This window comes from Protopterus annectens, chromosome 2.part0 (genome assembly GCF_019279795.1).
Source record: "Protopterus annectens isolate FY-2018-M chromosome 2.part0, PAN1.0, whole genome shotgun sequence".
Taxonomy (NCBI): domain Eukaryota; kingdom Metazoa; phylum Chordata; order Ceratodontiformes; family Protopteridae; genus Protopterus; species Protopterus annectens.
Window position 1 is genome coordinate 264,963,850 of NC_056728.1, and position 20,156 is coordinate 264,984,005.

Here is a 20,156-nt window from a genome sequence, read left to right on the forward strand (position 1 = left end):
AGCAAAGTTTAAAAGGTGTCCCTATTTTTGGCTCTGTCCCCCCATTATTTATGGCTTTGTCCAGATTTCTTTCTCCAAGAGGTTGAGAGGTATGATGGTAAAGATCCCCTAGACTGGGGGTTGACATAATGGTTAAAATATTTACCTTACAGACACAAGGTACAGGGTTTGTTTCTCGCCTTTGGGAAGCATGGCCAAGCTTGCAAAGGTGTCTTGAGGTTGTTAGCCTAGTAATTACCTATGAACCTACGACTGTATCAGGATGAGCAAATACCTGCTATAGGCAAGGCGTTGGGGATTGGCAAAATAGTTAAGGTGTTTACCTCACAGACAAGAGGAACAGGGTTGGATTCTCTCTGATGGAAATTAGCTAGGATTAAATGGCCCACAAGGGCAGCTAGCCCAGTACTTTCCTATTGAACATATGGACCTATAAAAGGGGGTTTGCATAAGAGGCCTCCAAGAAAACCCGTAACTCCTTCTTGAGATCTTAGTTTTGTGTTAGAAAAGCTAATACTTCCTCCTTGCTGGTTGTTCCTATCTGAATCCCACTATTTCTAACTTGTCCCAAGTATCTAAACATGCTTTGAAGAGTGGTATGATTGTGTAGATACTGTGTTTAGGGCCACTGCTACTGACACAGTTTTATCAAGGTATGCCGGGGTAAGTAACCAAAAGTTTGCTGATGAATTAATGTCTGAGATTTTAAACTCCACTTGAGATAAAAGGAAGTTTTATTTGGTCCTTCTGCTACTCAGGCCCTCAAACAATTTGTTAAATTAATTCAGGGACTTTCTAAGGTTTAACAAGTCCCCAATTTCAAATCTCTCAAATCATCTACCTTCTTTAAAAGGCAAAATAAGCAATCCCTGGCACCTTTTGGCAAATGGAACAAAAAAAAAAAAAAAAAAAAAAGCAATGACAGGAGGATAATAACAAAAACTGGAATTTCTTTCCCTCTCCCCTCCTCTCCTGCCCTTATCTCCCTAAATCTGTTCCAGAAATTGGCAACACTTTGTATCAGACTCTTGGGTGATAGAAGTTGCTTAGGACTGCTACAGCTGGTACTATATACATACTTCCTTTCAGGGAAATTCCTTCCCACCCTCCAAACCAGAGACTTTTTTCTGAGGTTAACCCTTGCTGATCCTAGGAGTCATAGAATCAGTGCCTTCAGATCAAAGTTGAATGATGTCTACTCTGGAATGTTTCTGGCTCCAAAGAAAGTGCTTTCATAGAGACCAGTTCTAGATATTTCCCTTTTCAACCTGTGTGTGAAAATGCCAAAATTTAAAATGTTAACCCTTTGGAGTCTATTACTTACCCCTCCACTTTTGAGTTTTATTATAACATTAGATCTAAAGGATGCTTACCATCACATCCCCATAGTCACATGCATCAAGAAATTTCTCAGATTCTGTGTAGGAGGGTCGCATTATCAGCTCTATGCATTACCCTCAGCATTATCTACAGCTCCAAGGGTGTTTACCTACAGCTCCAAGGGTGTTTACAAAGTGTCTATTTGCAGTGATAGCTCATTGCAGACTGCAAGGCATTCACTTATTTCCTTATTTAGATGACTTACTTATATTTGCAGAGTCTTTTCCCAGATGTCAGGAGTTCTTAAAATGGGTGTCTTCTCTCCTAACCAATCTGAGATTTCAGACAAATGTTCATAAATCCTCATTGACTCCATCAAACAGGATTGTGTTTCTAAGCTTCCTTCTAGACACTTCTCAGCAAAAGGCTTTTCTTACCCAGAAAAGGGTGGGGTTTTATTTGGAAACATTGCTGAGATTCTCCAGTCAGTCTCAGACATCTGCAAAATAACATTTCAGGATTTTAGGGTTAACGTCTTCTATGATTCTCATGATTACCCTCACCAGATTACACATAGAAAAAAATCAATTAAGAAAAACACACAGATCCAGCATTCTTATCCTCTTGAATGTGAGATTCCACTTTGGGTTTTGTCAAAAAGGAACTGCACTGGTAGAGAATGCAAATGGTTCAGAATGCAAGTCTCCCCTTTTCTCCTCCTGTCCCAAGGTAGTCTACAACTACAGAAACCTCAGATTTGTTTTGGGGAACAGTTTCTATGAGGGTAAATATGCAAGGCCTGTGGGGCTGTTCAGACAGACCAAAGCACATAAATCTCAAAGAGATGTTGGCTGCGATTCACGCCATAAAAACTCTTCATCATCTGTGATCTGCAGGACTTCACAAGTAATTACAGACAGTACCACAGTTACATAGTATATAAACAAATGGGAGACACCAACATGCATCCTCTGTGCAGGCTGGCAGGCACCAAGTCTTACCTTCTGTGCAGGCTGCCAATAATGGCTTGGGAGGTAGCTCCTCAGCATGTCAGAGCAAAAATGTAGAGGTAAGCAAGCTGAGCAGGAGCAGGACAGACCCTCAGAAATGGAAATTGAATTAATGGATTTTTCAGGAACTGAGTCAGTGGTAGAGAATGTATCAAACAAAGCTGCCTGTCTCGTTTCAAAAGAGGCAGCTATACAAATTCTGTACCAGGACTCCTTGCAAGCAGGACTGGAAAACAGATATATTCATATTCTTATGGTTGGGGATGTTTCTTTATGCATTTCCACCCTTTCCACAGACTTCCAATGTACTTCTGAAAATTCAGAAGGACTCACTAAAAATCACTGTGGTGACTCCCTTTTGGTCCAGGCAGCAATGACTTTCCCTTCTTCTGAAAATGGCCAAGGGCTATTACCATAGGCTTCCACACAGACTGTACCTAGTCACACAAGACAGAGGGAGTTTGATACACCTTCACTTGAAAGAACTTCAACTAACTGTCTGGATTATAGAATTTTAATACCTTTTAGGCACCTATTTTCTGAGGAAGTGCAGTAGGAGGAGGCAAAGAAACCTGCTACTAGGAAGTTATATATTAGCAAATGGCAACGATTTTCTAATTGGCGCCAAGGCAAGAACCAGGATCCTTTTAAGGCTAGTATTTCTCTGATTCTACAATATTTTTGTGTCTAATTGTTCTCTGCACTTTCTTTCACCTCTATCAAGATGCATTTGCTGGCCATTTCAGCATGTCTGGCCATGGATCTCCTTTTTTCAATACCTTCCCATGTTAAAAAGTTTTTAAAAGAATGTAACATACCAGGCCTCCTAGTAAATATGTGGCTGTTCCACAGAATCTTAACTTTGTTTTGGAAAAAAGAACTCTTGCTCCATTTGAACCAGTTCAACAGGCAGATTTGAGGTTCTAAACTTGGAACAGTTTTGCTAATTGCACCAACTAATGCAAGAAGACTGTCTATTTTGTTAGCTCTTATGGTGGGTCAGTCTTATCTCATTTTCCACAAAGATAAGGTTTCCTTAAGAACTAATCCTTCTTTTATGTCTAAAGTGGTATCTGAGTATATTTTGAGCCAAGTTCTCCATCTCCCTGTTTTGTTTCCTGAACCTAATAACAAAGGAGGAAGGATTCTTCATACTCTGGATGTCCACAGACAACTCAGATATTATTTTGACAGAACTAAAACTTTCAGAAACTCTGAGTAGTTATTCATTTCTTATGAACTTAAGAAAAAGGAACAAATCATGTCAAAGCAGGCTATCTCCAAATGGATCTGTCATGCTATTACCGTTTGTTATACCCACCACAATAAGGCAAAACTGGGTAGGGTGAAGGCTTGCTCTACCAGGGAATTAGCTTAATCTGTGGCTTATTGAAAAGGGTGGATTCTAGTGGTGTTATAGAACCAACAACTTGGTCCTCTGTAGATACCTTCACAAAGCACTACAAACTGTGTTACTTTTCCAGGCCTACAGCAGGTTTTACTAGGGTCAATCTCCTAGGGCTCATGGACCCTCATCCTTCCTTCTGCCAGTCAGTTTAAGCTATACTACTCTAACAATATAGTTAAGGCCACTTCAGCAGTGATCAAATGATGAACATAGTACAGTTGTGTAAGTAAACGTACCATAACAGTAGATATTCAAGTAGCCAATCCCTCCCTCCCTCTCTTCTTCCCTCAAACCACCCTCCCTTATTTTTGTATGCTTTTGTTGCCAGGGTGAGGACTTGAATTTCTATTTTCTTAGCATTTACCTCATTCAGGGCTCAAGCCTTTCTTTCTTTCTTTCTCACTTTGCATGAAAGCTCTGAAGGGTGTGGTGCCCATACTGTTGGGTTTTCTACAGCTGTACTTGAGCTGATAATGGCTTGGATGTGTGGAAGGTGTCCATAAGCTTTGGAAGTTGGCCATCTGTTATACCCTTGCCAGGATATTACACATACTGATAAGTCTATTGCAGCAGTGATCATTCAAACATCTACTTTTATGATAAGTTTTCAATAACTGTACTTTCTTGATCTGCAGCAAGTGTTGGAATTCTATCTCTACACACCATAATACTGTGGTGCTTTTTTGACAAATATATCTTCTATAGATATTGCTGTTGCTGGGGAGGTAGTAGAAGATGACCTGAAACAAAATCTAAATCTGAACTAATCTGTTTTGGGAGGGAGTTATGATATTTTTGTTTCTAAGCAAAAATTACCGAGCTTCCCTTTACTGGATTCCATTTCTGACTTTAGATGCCTAGAGGGGTTGGATTCATAGGTTCATAGGATGATACTAGGCTATTGGCCTGGAGGCCCTTATAAGCCTAGCCAGGAATTTTGCCCATTTTCCACAAAGTCAGCACCTGTTTCCCCTGTCCAGAAGGGACACAGGTGAGATTCCAGGGGTGTATTTTCTGTTTCCCATCCAGTCATCCAGGTTCCTCTTAAAGAGAGCTAGAGAGGTACTCTGCTTGACATGGAGAGAGAGAGTCTATTCCACAGTTGGGGATGTCTTTGAGACACAAATCTATCCCTCCAACAAGTATTATTAATGTCACAGACCATGTTGAGGCCTTGCGTGTGGGTTGTGCAAGTGGAGTTTGACTTACAGATATCCAGCAGCTCCATCAAGGCTGGGTCTGAGATGGCTTTGCATGCCAGACTCAGGTCACCTCTGAGCAGTCTGTATGAGACTGAGTAGAGGGACAGGGCTTTTAGCCTATCTGTATAGGATAGGAGTTTGAGACCCTGGATTTTCCTGGTGAGGAACCACTGTGGTCTCTCCAGCCTCCGCATGTGCTTGGCAAGGTACATGCCGAAGGGGGACATTGTACTCGATAATGGCTCTGATAAGGAAGGAGTACAGGCATGTTATGACCTCCTTGTTCCTGGATGAAATACCCTTACTTATGAGGTGGACCATAAGCTTTGGAAGCTGGCCATCTGTTATACCCTTGCTAGGAAATTGTAGTTATTGGCCATTTGAGCAATCTCTTCCATCTCTCTCAACTTTCTGATTTGAAAGCCTGCATTTGCACCTGTTTCTGCCTGTAACTCATCTAGTGCAGATACAGATTCTTAGTTTTAGCACTTAAATTCGCCTATTCATGATCAGCACTTGTTCAGAACTTGTAACCACTAAATAAGCTACTAATTACTATAGCACTCAATCTTCCTCATTACCTAGAGGAAAACAGTTTTTGTTCTCACTTGCTTAGAGAAAAACAGCTCTTGTGCTCACTTTCCACACTTATCTAGAGAAAAATAGTTTTTTATTCAGGTATGTCCAAGGGTCAGCTCCCAGTGTTCTCTCCTGTCTATCTGATGAATATGGGCATCTTGATGCAATGTAGAAATTGTCTCATGAACACAGACAACCCTCTCCTCCTACCACCCAACACTACAACCTGTGAGAGATGCACTTATCTAGCCAAACTGGTGGTAAAGCTCTCTTCAACCAAGACTGAACTTGACAGCCATGAGGAGAAGGTAAACATTTGCAACACACCACACTCATCACATAGTCTCACTAAATCTACACCACCAAAATCCATACATAGTAACACAAAAACATTCGCAGAGGCCCTCAATAATAATCTGTCTAAGCAACAGAGACCTCCAAAGCAGAAGCACAAAGCAACCTCCATTCCCCAACACAACCCAAATGACACATAGCCCACAGACTCAGTGTGTCACTCAACCACAGCCAATAAGGCCAAACAACATACCCAACACACTAGTCATAGGTGACTCTATAGTCAGGCACACTGATGTCCCGCTCACCAGGCTAAACAAGGAGAAGGTTACTGTCAGCTGCCTGTTGGGTGCCAGGATCCGCCACATAACCCACATGCTCAGGTCACTCCACAACAAGTACAAATATGAGTCTGTCATTGTCCATGTTGGTGTGAATGACCTGAGACGTACCTCTCTGGACTTCATGAAAAGAGACATGGAAGAGCTCTCCGATCTTGTAGCCCAGGCAGGTATGACCCTAGCCCTGAATAGCATTCTGCCATCACCCCGAATGATACCACAGTACATGGACAAAATGATTGACTCCAACAATTGGCTAAGCTTCTGGTGTCATTCTAAGGGGATCCAGTATCTGTCTGCTAGGGATGACATGGTCAACAGACCACGATGCTTTGCCACAGATGGCCTGCACCAGTCGCCCCTGGGATTTCGGATACTGGCTAAGGCTCTTGCTGCCCCTATAGTGCCTTTTTTAGGCAAGGTTCAAATAACAAATTCACCACCGTAACAGGAACAGGCAAGCAAAAATTGAGGGTAATGCTACTCAATGCTAGAAGTCTAAATCTCAAAATGCACTCACTCGAGGCACTCCTTAAAATGGAGAACATCAATATCTGTGCAGTGACTGAGACCTGGTTCAAGGCTCCAGAGAGCACCCCTGCACAACCAGGCTGTAACTCATACCACACTTTTCAGCCATGTAACCTGCACCGAAACACAAAAGGCAGAGGTGTGTCCATATTCATTAAGGATATCCACACCTCCAGGCTAGTTGCTCAGCATAATGCAGCCGAGGTTATCCAAGTGCAACTAACTCTGGGCAAAACTGCAATCCAAATTGTAGCTTGCTACGGATCCCCCACCATGCCCCAGGATTCCCACTCCTCTTTTCTTGATGTACTGGAAAATATTAGGGTTCAACCAAACACCCTAATAATGGGTGACTTCAACTACCCCACCATTAACTGGTAAAACTACTCGTGTACCAACTCCTTAGCTCAACTCTTTCTGGAATTCATAAACTCCAATGCCCTGGATCAACTTATCCACACCCCCACCAGGGGCAACAATATCCTAGACCTAGTCATTTACCAACATGAGTGACTGGTGTTCCATACCTGAAGTCAACTCCTCGTTGGTCCGATCCGACCATAAGTTAATCACCCTTGATATCCACATCCCACCCCATCCCCCATTAAGGAAACCACTGTAAAAAAATTCTCCAAAGCCATCTTCATGCATCTTAAGACAGAAGTGGTGAACTTCATGACACCCATGCAGATGGACAATACAGTTACAACTGCTGAACCCTACACAAATGCACTCTATAAGCAGTTACATGAGTGCATGGATCGTGCTATCCCAAACAGAATCAAGACGCTATCCTCCAAAAAAAGGAAGCCAATCTGGTGGTCCCCTGCCATAAACAAACTGTACAACAGAAGGAAGAAACTGTTGCAAAAGAGAGTAAAATCCCATGAGTGGAGGAGCTCCCTGGTCAGCCTCAGTAAGAAGCTGAGATCCCTTATAAGATCCTCCAAAGCTAGCTACAAAAATAAAATCAGCATTAATTCTAAGGACAACCACAAAGCATTCTATAGCTATGTCAAGAATCTCGATGGCAACAGCCAGACCTGCTCTGAGTTACAGCACAAAGGCAAAAAAATTACAGAACCGACTGATATTGCCAATATTCTGGCAGATAGGTTCAGTGCTAACTTTACCCCCCTCGCCCCCTAAAGGCCTATATCTATACAGGAAGAATGCAGAGTCCCTGTAATCACAACTACACAGGTAAAAGCTGGACTCTCTAAAGCCAAAAACACAGCATCCATAGAACCGGACAACATCCCAGGCTGCGTTTTACACGAACTTCAGAATGAACTGGCTCCCCACTTAAGCACCATGTTCAACAATAGCCTTGCATCAGGCTTTGTGCCCACTGAATGGCGCACAGCAACAGTTATCCCACTCCACAAAGGGGGAGCCACCACTGATCCCGGGAACTATCGACCTATTAGCCTGACGAGCCTGGTCTGCAAGGCCATGGAACGTATCATCATGGAGCTCATAAACAAAGACATTGGTAACCTCCAAACTCTAGATCCCACCTAGTTTGGATTTGTGAAAGGCAGATCATGCCTCCTGAACCTAATGAACTTCTTTGAGGCAGTCACTAAAGCCGTAGATGAGGGTAAGGTGGTTCACACAGCCTATCTTGACCTTGCCAAGGCTTTCAACACCATCCCCCATTCTGGAATTATAGTTAAACTCACTAAACTAGGTATAAATCCCTACATCACAAGATGGGTTGCCATCTGGCTCACTGACAGAACCCACACTGTAAAAGCTGCAGACTCCAAATCTGACCTCAAAGCAGTGACAAGTGGAGTACCACAGGGTTTCGTCATGGGACCTCTTCTGTTTGGTATCTACTTCTCTGAAGTACAGGTTAACACAGAAGGCCTCTGGCTAACAAAGTTCGCAGAAGACTGCAAACTAGAAGCCATAGTCAAGTCCCCAAATGATGTGGACATCCTACAGAAGGGCCTCGCTGAGACAGATGCCTGTTGTCAGAGCCATGACCTCAAGCTCAATGCCAAAAAGTGCAGTGTCATCCCCTTTGGTAAAAACTCTGTACCCATGAACTACCACATAGGCAGCAATCTACTTAACACTGAATGTGTGATAAGAGACCTTGGGACCCAGGTGGACAGTAGTCTCTCCTTTGATAGTCACATCGCCACAGTAGTCAGGAAGTCCTTCTACGTGATACACCTCATCATAAAAGGGTTCTCATCCAGGAAGAAAGAGGTCATTGTTCCCCTCTACTCGACACTCATTAGACCCATTATAGAGTTCCACACCCCTTTTGGAATGTACCTCACAAGACATCTGCAGCAGCTGGAAAGGCCACATAAGTACCTCACAAAGAGGATTACTGGCCTCAAACAAATGCCCTACACTGACCGCCTCAAACAACTCCAGCTTTACTCCGTAGTATACCACCTACTCCAAGGTGATCTCTGCCTAACATATAAAGCTATGTTAAACCCAGCGCTGTTGGACATGCTACACCTAATCCCAACCCCTCTGAGCTACACGCTGTAGGGACCTAAACCTTGTCACCACAATAAACAGGACATGCTGGAGGGATAGATTCCTGTCCCAGAGACTTCCCATACTCTGGAACAGGCTACCCATCCATGTCAAGCAAAGTTCTTCATTAGCACTCTTCAAGAAAAATCTTGATGAGTGGATGGGAAATAGAAAATACACCCTGGGGATCACTTCTGTGTCTCTGCCCAACAGTGGCACAGGAAAATAACTTTCTTGGGTGGTGTAAGCCAGGGAACCTTATTGGCTAGGCTTACGTAGGCCCTTGGGCTGATAGTCTAGTACCTACCTATGAACCTATGTAGAAAGCCTTCTGTACAACAGAGGCAACATGGTAGTCAAAAGTCAAGTTGCTATCAACCTGGATGCCCAAGTCCCTCATGACTGATTGCGTGCTTAGTACATTTTTATTAATGTGGTAATTAGTAGGGATTCCATTTTCCCCAAAGGGAATAATGAAGCGTTTTTTGGTATTCAGTTTGAGGCCATGCTTCTGGCACCAGTCACAAGTTAGGGTAAAGCCCTCTTGGAGGATGTTCACATCACTAGCGGAATTTAAGACAGTGCCCAGCTTTGTCATCATCTGCAAACTTCGTCACTCACAGACCACTGGTTTTGGCTTGCACCTCAGAAAAGTATACCCCAAACAGTAGAGGCCCCAAGACTGATCCTTGGGGTAGGCTGCTCATTACAAGTCAACTACTAGAGGTGGCTTCCCCTATTTTGGCTGAGTGGGTTCTATCAGTGAGCCAATTAGCTACCCATCTGGTAACATACTGGTTGATGCCTAGCTAGGAGAGTTTATCTATTATGCCTGAGTTGGGAATAGTGTTGAAGGCTTTGGCTAGATCAAGGTAGGTGGTGTGCACCATCTTCGCCTCATCCATGGCTTTGGTGACCGTTTTGAAGTAGTCAACCAAGTTTAACAGGCATGCTCTCCCTTTGACAAAACCAAACTGTGTGGGGTCAAGCATTTAGAGGTTGCCAATGTCCTTATTTATAAGGCCCAAGATAATGCATTCCATGGCTTTGCAGATCAGGCTAGTTAGGCCGATGGGCCTATAATTGTCTGAGTCAGTGGACACTCCACCTTTGTGTAGAGGGATGACAGTGGCTATCCTTCATTCAGCTGGGATGAAGCCAGTGCTTGCATACCTTGTGATTGCAACCAGTTAATGCCCTAAGGCTAAATCTCACTGCTGGTCATGGAAACTGTCAGAGAAACTGCACATGGGAGCTGTATAACAAAGCCATCACTATGAAGGCAGAGTTACTTCAGTCATGTACTGTTATGATGAATGCTTCACACAACTTTACCTTCCTTGTGCTCCTGTATTTCTGTGAAGACTGTAATATCAGGTCTCAGCAAACTTACATAGGTATTACAAATAAATAAATGCATACATGCATTCTGGAGATGAATATAGTGAAGGATGTGGAAGGATTATCTGCTGTAACTATAGATGCCAGTTGTAAGGGCAGGTGCAACATCAAGTAACGGTGTATATTTTTGTGGTGAAAGGGAAGCACATGTGCATGTGTGTGTGTGTGTGTGTGTGTGTGTGTGTGTGTGTGTGTGTGTGTGTGTGTGTGTGTGTGTGTGTTTGAAGTCTTATGTCTCCCAGCAGCTTGACAAATGGTGGCTGAACCAGATCTGAAAAGAATCCCTAATATAACTTTGGTAGGATGAAGTCACCTTTCTCAGTTACTTTGTTTAACATTAAATCTGATTCTTCCAACACTATATCTCTTGTCTAATCAGTTTCAATATTATATACAATTCTTACTAGTATAAAATGTTGTTGTTGTGTCTTTTGGCTTTTCCCGGTTAGGGGTCGCCACAGCAGAACTCCGGTCTGCTAATGATTGGTAGTTGATTTTTACGTGCCGAGTTACCAGCCCTGATGCACAGCCTTCAACGAAGGTATGCCCATTCACGCATACCTCCACACAGAAGACGCTCTAGCTGAGAATCGAATCGGACAGCGTCTTACTGTGAGGCGACAATGCTACCGCAGCACCACCACCGCAGTTACTAGTATAAAATGTAACTCAGCAAATTCCCTGTTTGACTTAACTTGTTATTTCAGCAACATGAAGCATTAGCATACTCAGTACAACCTTGTGTCCTCATCATACCTCTCAACCTCTTATTGCAAGAAATCTGGACAAAGCCTGACAAAATGGGGGGCAAAGGCCCAAAAATAGGGACAGATTTTAAATACTGATTTTATAAACTTAAAAAGTTGCTGAAGTAACAGTGTTTGTGTTAACATATATTTCCTCAAGAATATGAAGTCTAAAACTCAAATGTATGTTATTATTTAGTGACTTCAATCCTCAGATCATCCCAGTGATTTGCCAGAAACCACAAATTTTATGAGGAACAGACCAAAAATATGAGGTGAAAATCTGGACAGTTGAGAGGTATGGTCCTCATGAAAAATAAATAGTGTCTGCATGGCTGATTTTCCTTCGCTCACAGCAGTTCTAAAACTTATTTCTCAACACAATATTCTGTCTTTCTTTATCTTGAAATTGAAACATTTAAAAACTTTATGGGCCTCTTCTCCCACAGCACACACAAATGTAGCACTGTACCTTTTCAGGCGTCTTGGATATTCCCCTTGCAGTCAGGAAAAAATTACAGTTTTGTATCAATATTTTCCACTTCTCAGACAAATTGTTATGGAGAGAAACATCTGCACACCATTTTTAAAAGAATGACTAACTCTGAATCTTCATTAGCTTTTACTTTCAGAGTATTTGGTAGTGTACACACATCCAGACGTTACATGATTATTATACGAGTTAATGTTTTAGACATACACAAATATATATTACTTTCATTTATTTAGGTTTCAGTCACATTTACTGCCTGCTTCCTTTCTTGTATTACTCTGCGAAGCACCCTCCCTCATTTTCTCGCCTAAACCCCTGGCACATTTTTTCATGACCATGTACCTCATCCTACAGTTTTCTTTGTCCTGTTTGGGGTCTTCTTCTTCTCATTCACAGTTTTTCATGTTGGGCTTGTACCCAGCATCACAGTCCTTTGTACATCTGCTCCTGCCTGTTGTATGACTGGCCTTCCTTGATAATTCCTATACTTTTTTCATGTTGTTGTTTGTTTTGTCCTTCTTTCAGTCTGCTCACCCTTTCCCTTATGCCTCACTCATCCTGCTATACAGTTTTATTCCAGCATTCAGCAAGGCTATCCCACTCACAGAGAGGTGATGCCCACCAGTGGTGCAGAAGTTCCCTCTTTGCCATGCCTCCCCTAAATCACCCAAACATCCAGATCCTAGCTCATTAAACTGTTTTCTGAGCAAAGCATTGTAATTCCAAAATGTATCCTTCCTTGTTCTGCAAGTGCTTATCACCAGTATCAGCTCCAAAAGGCCATAGCTCAATTTTTTTATTATATTAGCAATAACTTTAGTTCCACTTGCAAGTCATCATCAGATGTTGCATAAAATGTACACCTCCTTCCATCCATGAAAAGCTTTCTCACTTTCTGGATTATCTTGTCTAATCTCATTCACATGACAGTTTCTTGGTCTCTTGTCCACTTCATCCTGACTTGTTTGAGTAACCTGACTTTCCTTGGAAGCAAATCTCTGGTCACTATTATTCCTCCTTCCCCCTGCTTACCACTTATGCCTGCTACAGTCTTGTATGGGCTGTTTGTACTACCTCATATGCCCATCTCTTTTTAGTTATTCCTCCTGTCTCTGCCATTTATGAAGTCCTATCTTTCCCACTTGTACCTGCCATATCTAAGCTGCCTGAAAGTCTAGCAGAACCACCTACCTCCTTGGTCCTCTACTCATTCTTCATGCATTTTCAGCTATCATCCATGTCACCATCTTCTCTTTCTTGTTTCCTGCTCCTCTTTAGTCCCCACTATCATGTATTTATCAGTCTCCCTCTTCCCTTTTACATCTGACACCTTTGCTATGTCCTGACCTCTTCTGCTTACATCCTGTACCTCCCCACTTTCAGTCTTGCTGTGTAAGTCTGTTACCATACTCTACCACTGTGCTTACACTTCTTGCCTCCTTCTTTGTTTTAGGTCTACTCTCCTGCCTTCTCTTCCTTTTTTTCCATCCTATCTTCACCCACTGCATCTACATAGGTCCTCTTATCTCTCTTGTCTATCTGCCTGCAGTTGACTGACACCGATTCTGAGCTGCCCAGTCACCTTCCTCAACAGAACTACCTCAGCTTCTAGTATTCTAATCTTCCTGCAAAATCTGCATCTACCTCCATGCAACAGCTCCCTAAGCCATCTGGCCCATACCAGTTCCTTAACTATTCACCATCCTATATGTGTTCACTTTATTTTTTCTTCTGTTATAGTTCTATTCTCACATATTTGAATAGTATATTATCTAATTCTTCTGAATGATTCCTAATCTACTCTTGTTTCTAACTGCTTAACAACTGCTCCTAGCTGCCTTCCCTATATTAAACACTTGTGCTAATCCTGTGAAGACACTGGCTATTTGGTTTATATGGGATTTAGATTCCATTGTCTTTGGGCAACTAATGTAAGGTCAACATATTTCAGTAACAATTGATCAGTAATGTTATCTCTGTCCTGTTTATCAATATAATTCACATTTTTATCTAATTGCATTTTTTATTTTCAGCCACCTGTAGTGCATCGCCCAAGAACTATTATCTGCTACATTTGTGGACGTGAATTTGGCAGTAAATCTATAAGTATCCATGAACCTCAATGTCTGAAAAAATGGCATCTTGAGAATGAAAAACTACCAAAGGATATGAAAAGAACAGAGCCCAAGAAACCTGAGATTAGAGCTATTGCAGGTGTGTAAAAAGTGACACTAGATATGCAGCTTTGATACCTTTTACAGTATGTTGTAGTTGTACGGAAAACCCACCTGCCATATTCAAAATGTGATTACTCATTTTCTGTAAATTTGGCACAAACTAAATAAGTTTGGCTTAAACTACAACTTTTATGAATTCCTACAGCAATAATATGTTCTGCAAACTCAGATGATAGGCATATCTGCATTTTTAGCTGCAAGTAATTGCAAATATTTATGTGTTAGACCCCTGGTTGTGATTTTACAGTACTTAAAGAGAACCTCGATAAGATTTACATTTTTTATTCCCTTATAAGTTCTACCAGTCATTAAGACTTTAATTATTGTGCTGCAGAAACTGACCTTACACTTTTGCATGCTTTACATCATATTAGTGATGATTTTTATTTCTATTTGTTTTGTTTGTTTTACTTATTTAAACATTGTACTGAACTGGGCATAGCCCCTTACAACAGAGGCCTAGGAAGAAAAGCTCCATTAAGAAATAATAGTTTAGAGTGAAACACTAATAAAGAAAAGCCATACATTAAATGGCGTATAGTTAAGTCTCAGTTATCTTAAATACATATCAGGTATATAATCTTCTTACTATAATAGTACAGCACTTAATTTTGCAGTGTTCATATGAATCAGTGCTGGTTTTCATACCCCTAGAGTATGTACACTAAGAGAAGGGGTAGAATTTTTGGGCTACCCTTCAACATACAAACCATAAAGTTCTGTAAATGACACTACAGACAATACAGCTGGCACTGAAAAGTCTTAAGTTCTGTTGTTTAACTTGATGTCAATACTGTGGCATCCTAAATGGCAGGTGCTATTGAATATATTTTTTGAATGGGTATTATTCAAAATATATGGCACACCTGACCATAGGCAGTTTTTTTGGAAAGAGAAAGCCACCTCAAATGAGGTACTATATTGCAATGTTGAAACTGAAACAGGATATTCAAATTCAACACAGCATGCTCTACACAATATTTGTATGCTCTAGACAATAATTTTAAAAGACTTGGCTGTGGTCTGCACATAATCACAATGGCACACATTAAAGTAAGAGTGTGGCTTGAGTAGCTGAGCCTCGCTACAATGGAAAGATGCTTTCAGCCTCTTAAACGAGAACCTGTTAGTGAACAATTTTTTGACAGCGCTAGATGTATGGAAACTGTATTACAACACATAATTAAGTGTGAGTCTTAGATATTTATTTTTGTTCACAATGGAAAAAGGTATGTAATCCTTTGAGATAAGAGAAAGGAACAAACAATCTTTCCTCAGGAAGGGATCTAGGAACAAAACAGAATAGCTTTTGATTTAGATGGATTCAGTAATAGTAAATAATTTGGGGGCCAGGTTTGCAGAGATTCTAGACAGTACTGCAGATTTACAATTACCTTTTCTGCATTAGACACAAAATTTACAAATGTGGAGTCATCAATATACTGAAAGAGTGTGGCTTTATCACAAAAAAAAAAAAAAATCCAACTCATAAATAGTGATAGGGTACAGGATCAAACACTGAAGAACTCTTAGCTGTAAATAGTTATGTTCTATTCTAGCACAGTCCCACTTGACAAGCTGAGTATGACTGAAGCACTAGCTCTGAAGCTGCATCAAGCATCTGTGATTAGCCCCAGTGGACCTTGGTCTGTCCAAAAAAAGGAAGTGTCTAGTTCTTCAAAAAGATCTTCAGACCTTCATGAGGTCAAGGAGTACGTCTTCAAAGACTGCTACCTTTGTTAAGAGGGTTTGCAGTGTGACTTGTTATTATCACAGTGTATATACCAGTTATTACTAAATACAATCCTGGGTATTGACTAAACTATCATTGGTATTACATTAGGATGAAATGGCTAAGCTTGAAATGACCTCGAGGTTGATAGTCTAGTAACCTCATATGATCCTATTAGTTCAAAATCCATGTTGCATTTCATGTCAATGAGAGTATGTGTATAGATGGGAACTGAGCTGGAAAAGGGTGATTTTGTCTAATACCATTGATATCGGAGTTAAGAGTGCAATGGGTCAAAAGTTATTCACCTAAACAGGGTTACCACCCTTGTGGATAGAAACAATTATAGACATTCACAGCTGTGATACCATAAAATTCTATGTTTAATAAGCCAGGTAATGGCATTGTCATACAAGGAGCTAACAATGAATTTATGTATGAATTTTAGAGGAAACCCTTGCACCACAAGACAGTCTTCCTTACTGACATTGGGCAGATGCATAAAGACCAACTTGGTGCTCACACTGGAGATGGGAAAGATAGATGACAACTGAGCAGTACCATATCTTGAAGGGAAGTGCTACCCAGGTGCAAGCTGTTAGAGGGTGGGATTGTCACTTGCTAATAGGGTGTAAGTACAATCCTAGGATTCATCTGTAAAGCTGTAACTGATATTCTTTATTCGAATTTATAAATGTACTTATTAAGTTTGTGTATTAGTATCTGCTGGAAGGAGGCTGCAGAGGATCTTTATAAGCTCTTTACTACAACACAGAGTTGCTTTTTTCCCCCTCAACTATGGAAAACATTGGAAGACTTTGGAAGACCATTTATTTTTGTCTTCAACTTTGGGTTGAGAGGGGCACCAGTCTGGGGACTGCCCAGGATACTAGCAATGACTCTGACACTGAGTAGCTTTGCCATCAGGAAGAGTCCACACACACAAGCTGGCATATTCCAGAAACGTCTAACATTTTGACAATAGACTGATGTAAAAGGCCAACAAAAATGTGTTTTAAGTTTGTTAGTTACCCAGGCCCTGGTGCTCCTAATGCCAATATAGAATGCCCACAGGTTTGTGAAACTAGGTTCCTGCAAGCTCATTATGTCAGGGTTCATACTTTTTTCTCTTGCTTTGCTTATAATCACAAAAGACCATATATGCAGAGGATTGCAAAGATCACTTGTAAGACCTCTGTGCCATGTACTTTGCGTTCATACAGTACAATGTACTTTAGTCGTCCAAGAGAGTAAAGAAGTCTTAACTCTCTTTTTCATCATAGATGTCATATTATTCAATGTGGAAAGGAAGTAGTCAACAGCTTGATCTAGTATAAGAAGAGACGTCAGATATGTTTTGAGAATACTGATTAGAATGCTAATGTTTTCTAACAACTATAATATTGCAATAACTAGTTTATAGTTTTAGTATTGTATTTGAATACTAGAAAGTTTGTCCTCCCCCATCCTTCTTTTCTTTAAAAAAATGATGACCCAATCACCTTAAATACAGTAATAAAACACTGAAATAATTAATTAATGCACTGATGCACCACTAAGAATGTATGCAACGGCATCCTGCTAATGTGTATACTAACATGTTTGACAAACTTTAAGGTCAGATGCCAACTAATAATTTACTGATGTGACCTTTCTAATGTTTACATTTTCTACCTTATTTTTCCAGTAAAATACCGATCATATTTTCCAGCTATTTCTGCCATTTTATCTACAATACAACATTCCTTTGATCAGTTATTCTATCTTGAGAGGCCCACATATCTTTAAAGATGTCTTGCTTCAAAGCAGGGTTGTCACACGAGGCATATTTATAATGTATTTTCATCACTGTTCTTTATGTAGTTTATAACTTTAAACATTAATTGTATGTGCTGTTCTGTGGATGAAGAGGCTGCCTGCCAAAAAGGCTCTCCACAAACTTTTATGAATAGAATTCCACTTATACAGCAGATACTTTATCTGTGAGCTGAAACATGTAGGGCCGATTTCCATAAAGTTCGCAGAATCTGGCGCATTCCACCAATATCAGTGTAAACATTACAGATAAGACTGTAATATGTAAACATGCCTCAGTGAACTTATAATATCTTGGTGCCATAACAGAGTTTCTCAGTAGTAACTGTGCACTGTATATCAGTTACAGCTACTCTGTAAGTCATGAAAAATGTCTTACAAAGAGTGATGTACATTAAAGAAATACTATCTACATTCTAAGTTGGCTGACTTTCATAAATACTTGTCTACAACAGAATCTCTCCAGTAAGCTTAGAAACAACTATAACATATCTCCATAAGTCCTTTATTATTAAACTATAGTAGATCTCATGGGTTAAAATACAATCCATAAACTTTCTAATAAAAAATGAATAAAGGTGAAGGGCAATTATGGCCACATCGCCACAGCTAACAATAACTAACACTGGGTGTGGCATGTGTGGTGAGCACAGATAATGCACACACCCAAGGAAATAGGGAAATAGAAAAGCAGATGTGGGGTATGGGTGAAGGAAAGCAACATACAAGAGGTATTTTGGAAGAGGAAAATCCCAGAGACAGTCAGAGGGGTATGGGCAACATTTTTTGGTGTGAATAGGCCCCATTTTTTTTAAGAACAGAAGGAAAGTTAAAGACAAGGAAAGAGGAGGAAAAGGCCATCACAAAAGGTTTACCTATGTAACAAATATCACAACATATGACAGACAAAGGTTGGAAATAAAACAGTAAGGATAGGTTATTTACACAGACAGCACACTGCACAACACATGCAATGGAAAGCTGACAAACAAGGTGGGATGCATGACAGCCATGATTTAATGCAGAAATACATATGTACTTATGCACTATTACATTATGACATGTTGCAATCTATGTGTCAGTCATATCTGGATGTGTATGACTGATGGTAGTTGTGTGTTGCAGGATAATAAATAAGGATCACAGTACGCATTTGATAAATAAAGCAATATCCAAGTAGTCGGCCAGCAGTACAAGTGTAAGCAAAGAAACATCACATATGAGCAAATGCAGCTCTTGGAAAGCTGGATAATACCAGCAGAGGACAGAACAGAACGTCCAACCATGCATGTGTAAGGCAAACATCCAAGCAAAGTGTCAAACAGCATTACTGGTTCAAAGCAACAAATTGGATATTAGCTACACATGTAGGTATAAAAAACCCAAACAGATGTGTAATGGAATGCATACATCACACACATATGCCATGCTAAAGGCAACATACAGGTTGACCTACAGTAGCCTTACAGGAAATTATTTGAAAGCAATGCCAATACACATACACACACCAGTGACATGAAATAATAATATATGGTCACAAATTTGACATTACTGCTATATAAACAATATCAGGTTGTGCATATAAATTTTATCAATGTACACTTGTTAATATGTAACACACAAGTATAACAAGAACAAGGATGTATTGCAAGTAGTAGCTAGTAACTTGTGTACATACATCCTGCATCTGTATAATGACCATAGAGTTGGCACGTGTTGATTTTGTGACAAAACAAATATATGAAAATGGACGAGAATTCCAACAATGGCAAATATATACCATGCATATGAGCAAGATATATAACATACCTACAAAGGTGGAAGGGAGGTAGACAATATGGGCCCACATCAAGGAAGACATGGCATCAAATTTCCATAGACAAACAATATAGCAGGACAACATTATAAGTTGACACATTGAAATACATGTGTACATCACATAGGGTGGTGTTGAAGTCAACCCAAACTACATTGAAGCAAATGTCCAATGTATGTCACATGGGCAGACTACATTCTCAATGTCAACAAAAATGGGCATGTGTAAATCACACGCACAGTATTGTGCAACCATATAACAGCAAGAGGCATAGGTAAGCAAGCTAAGAATTGGTATCACATACACATATGCTGTTATCCCAATGTAAAACAATATATGGAATAAACACCTACATTTATATGTCACTAGCCCTGGTTATTAATGAGCAGAGGACAGTCCTGTGAGCAACATTACAACACAATAACATGAAGTCATCAACTGCACTCATTTCCAAAGTACAACAGTGTTTCTCTATGGATTGTAATATGTGCAGAGACATATACATAAATCACTGAATATGTACACCTTTTGACATAATGTATGAATTTATGTAAATAATTAATGGATGTGGAAATGTAACATAGGCCAAAGAAGGTGTAGTATACCGTTATTGAATAAAATATTGCCACAGTGTATACATGAATGTTACATTGGTGATCTATGCATTCAGTAAAGGGGGACTGCCCATCTGTATGAGATACATTTATATGACACAACATGGCA

The 20,156-nt window shown here is 40.4% G+C and overlaps 1 protein-coding gene across 1 annotated transcript in view; it reads left to right on the plus strand.

The window, feature by feature from the left end:
* Positions 1–20,156, plus strand: part of LOC122793059 (zinc finger protein 474) — a 247,433-nt gene that overhangs the window by 203,524 nt on the left and 23,753 nt on the right. Inside the window, exon 2 of the mRNA XM_044060740.1 lies at positions 13,867–14,047. Within this exon, the coding sequence (XP_043916675.1) occupies positions 13,867–14,047 (181 nt within the window). The remainder of the gene's footprint in view (positions 1–13,866; positions 14,048–20,156) is intronic.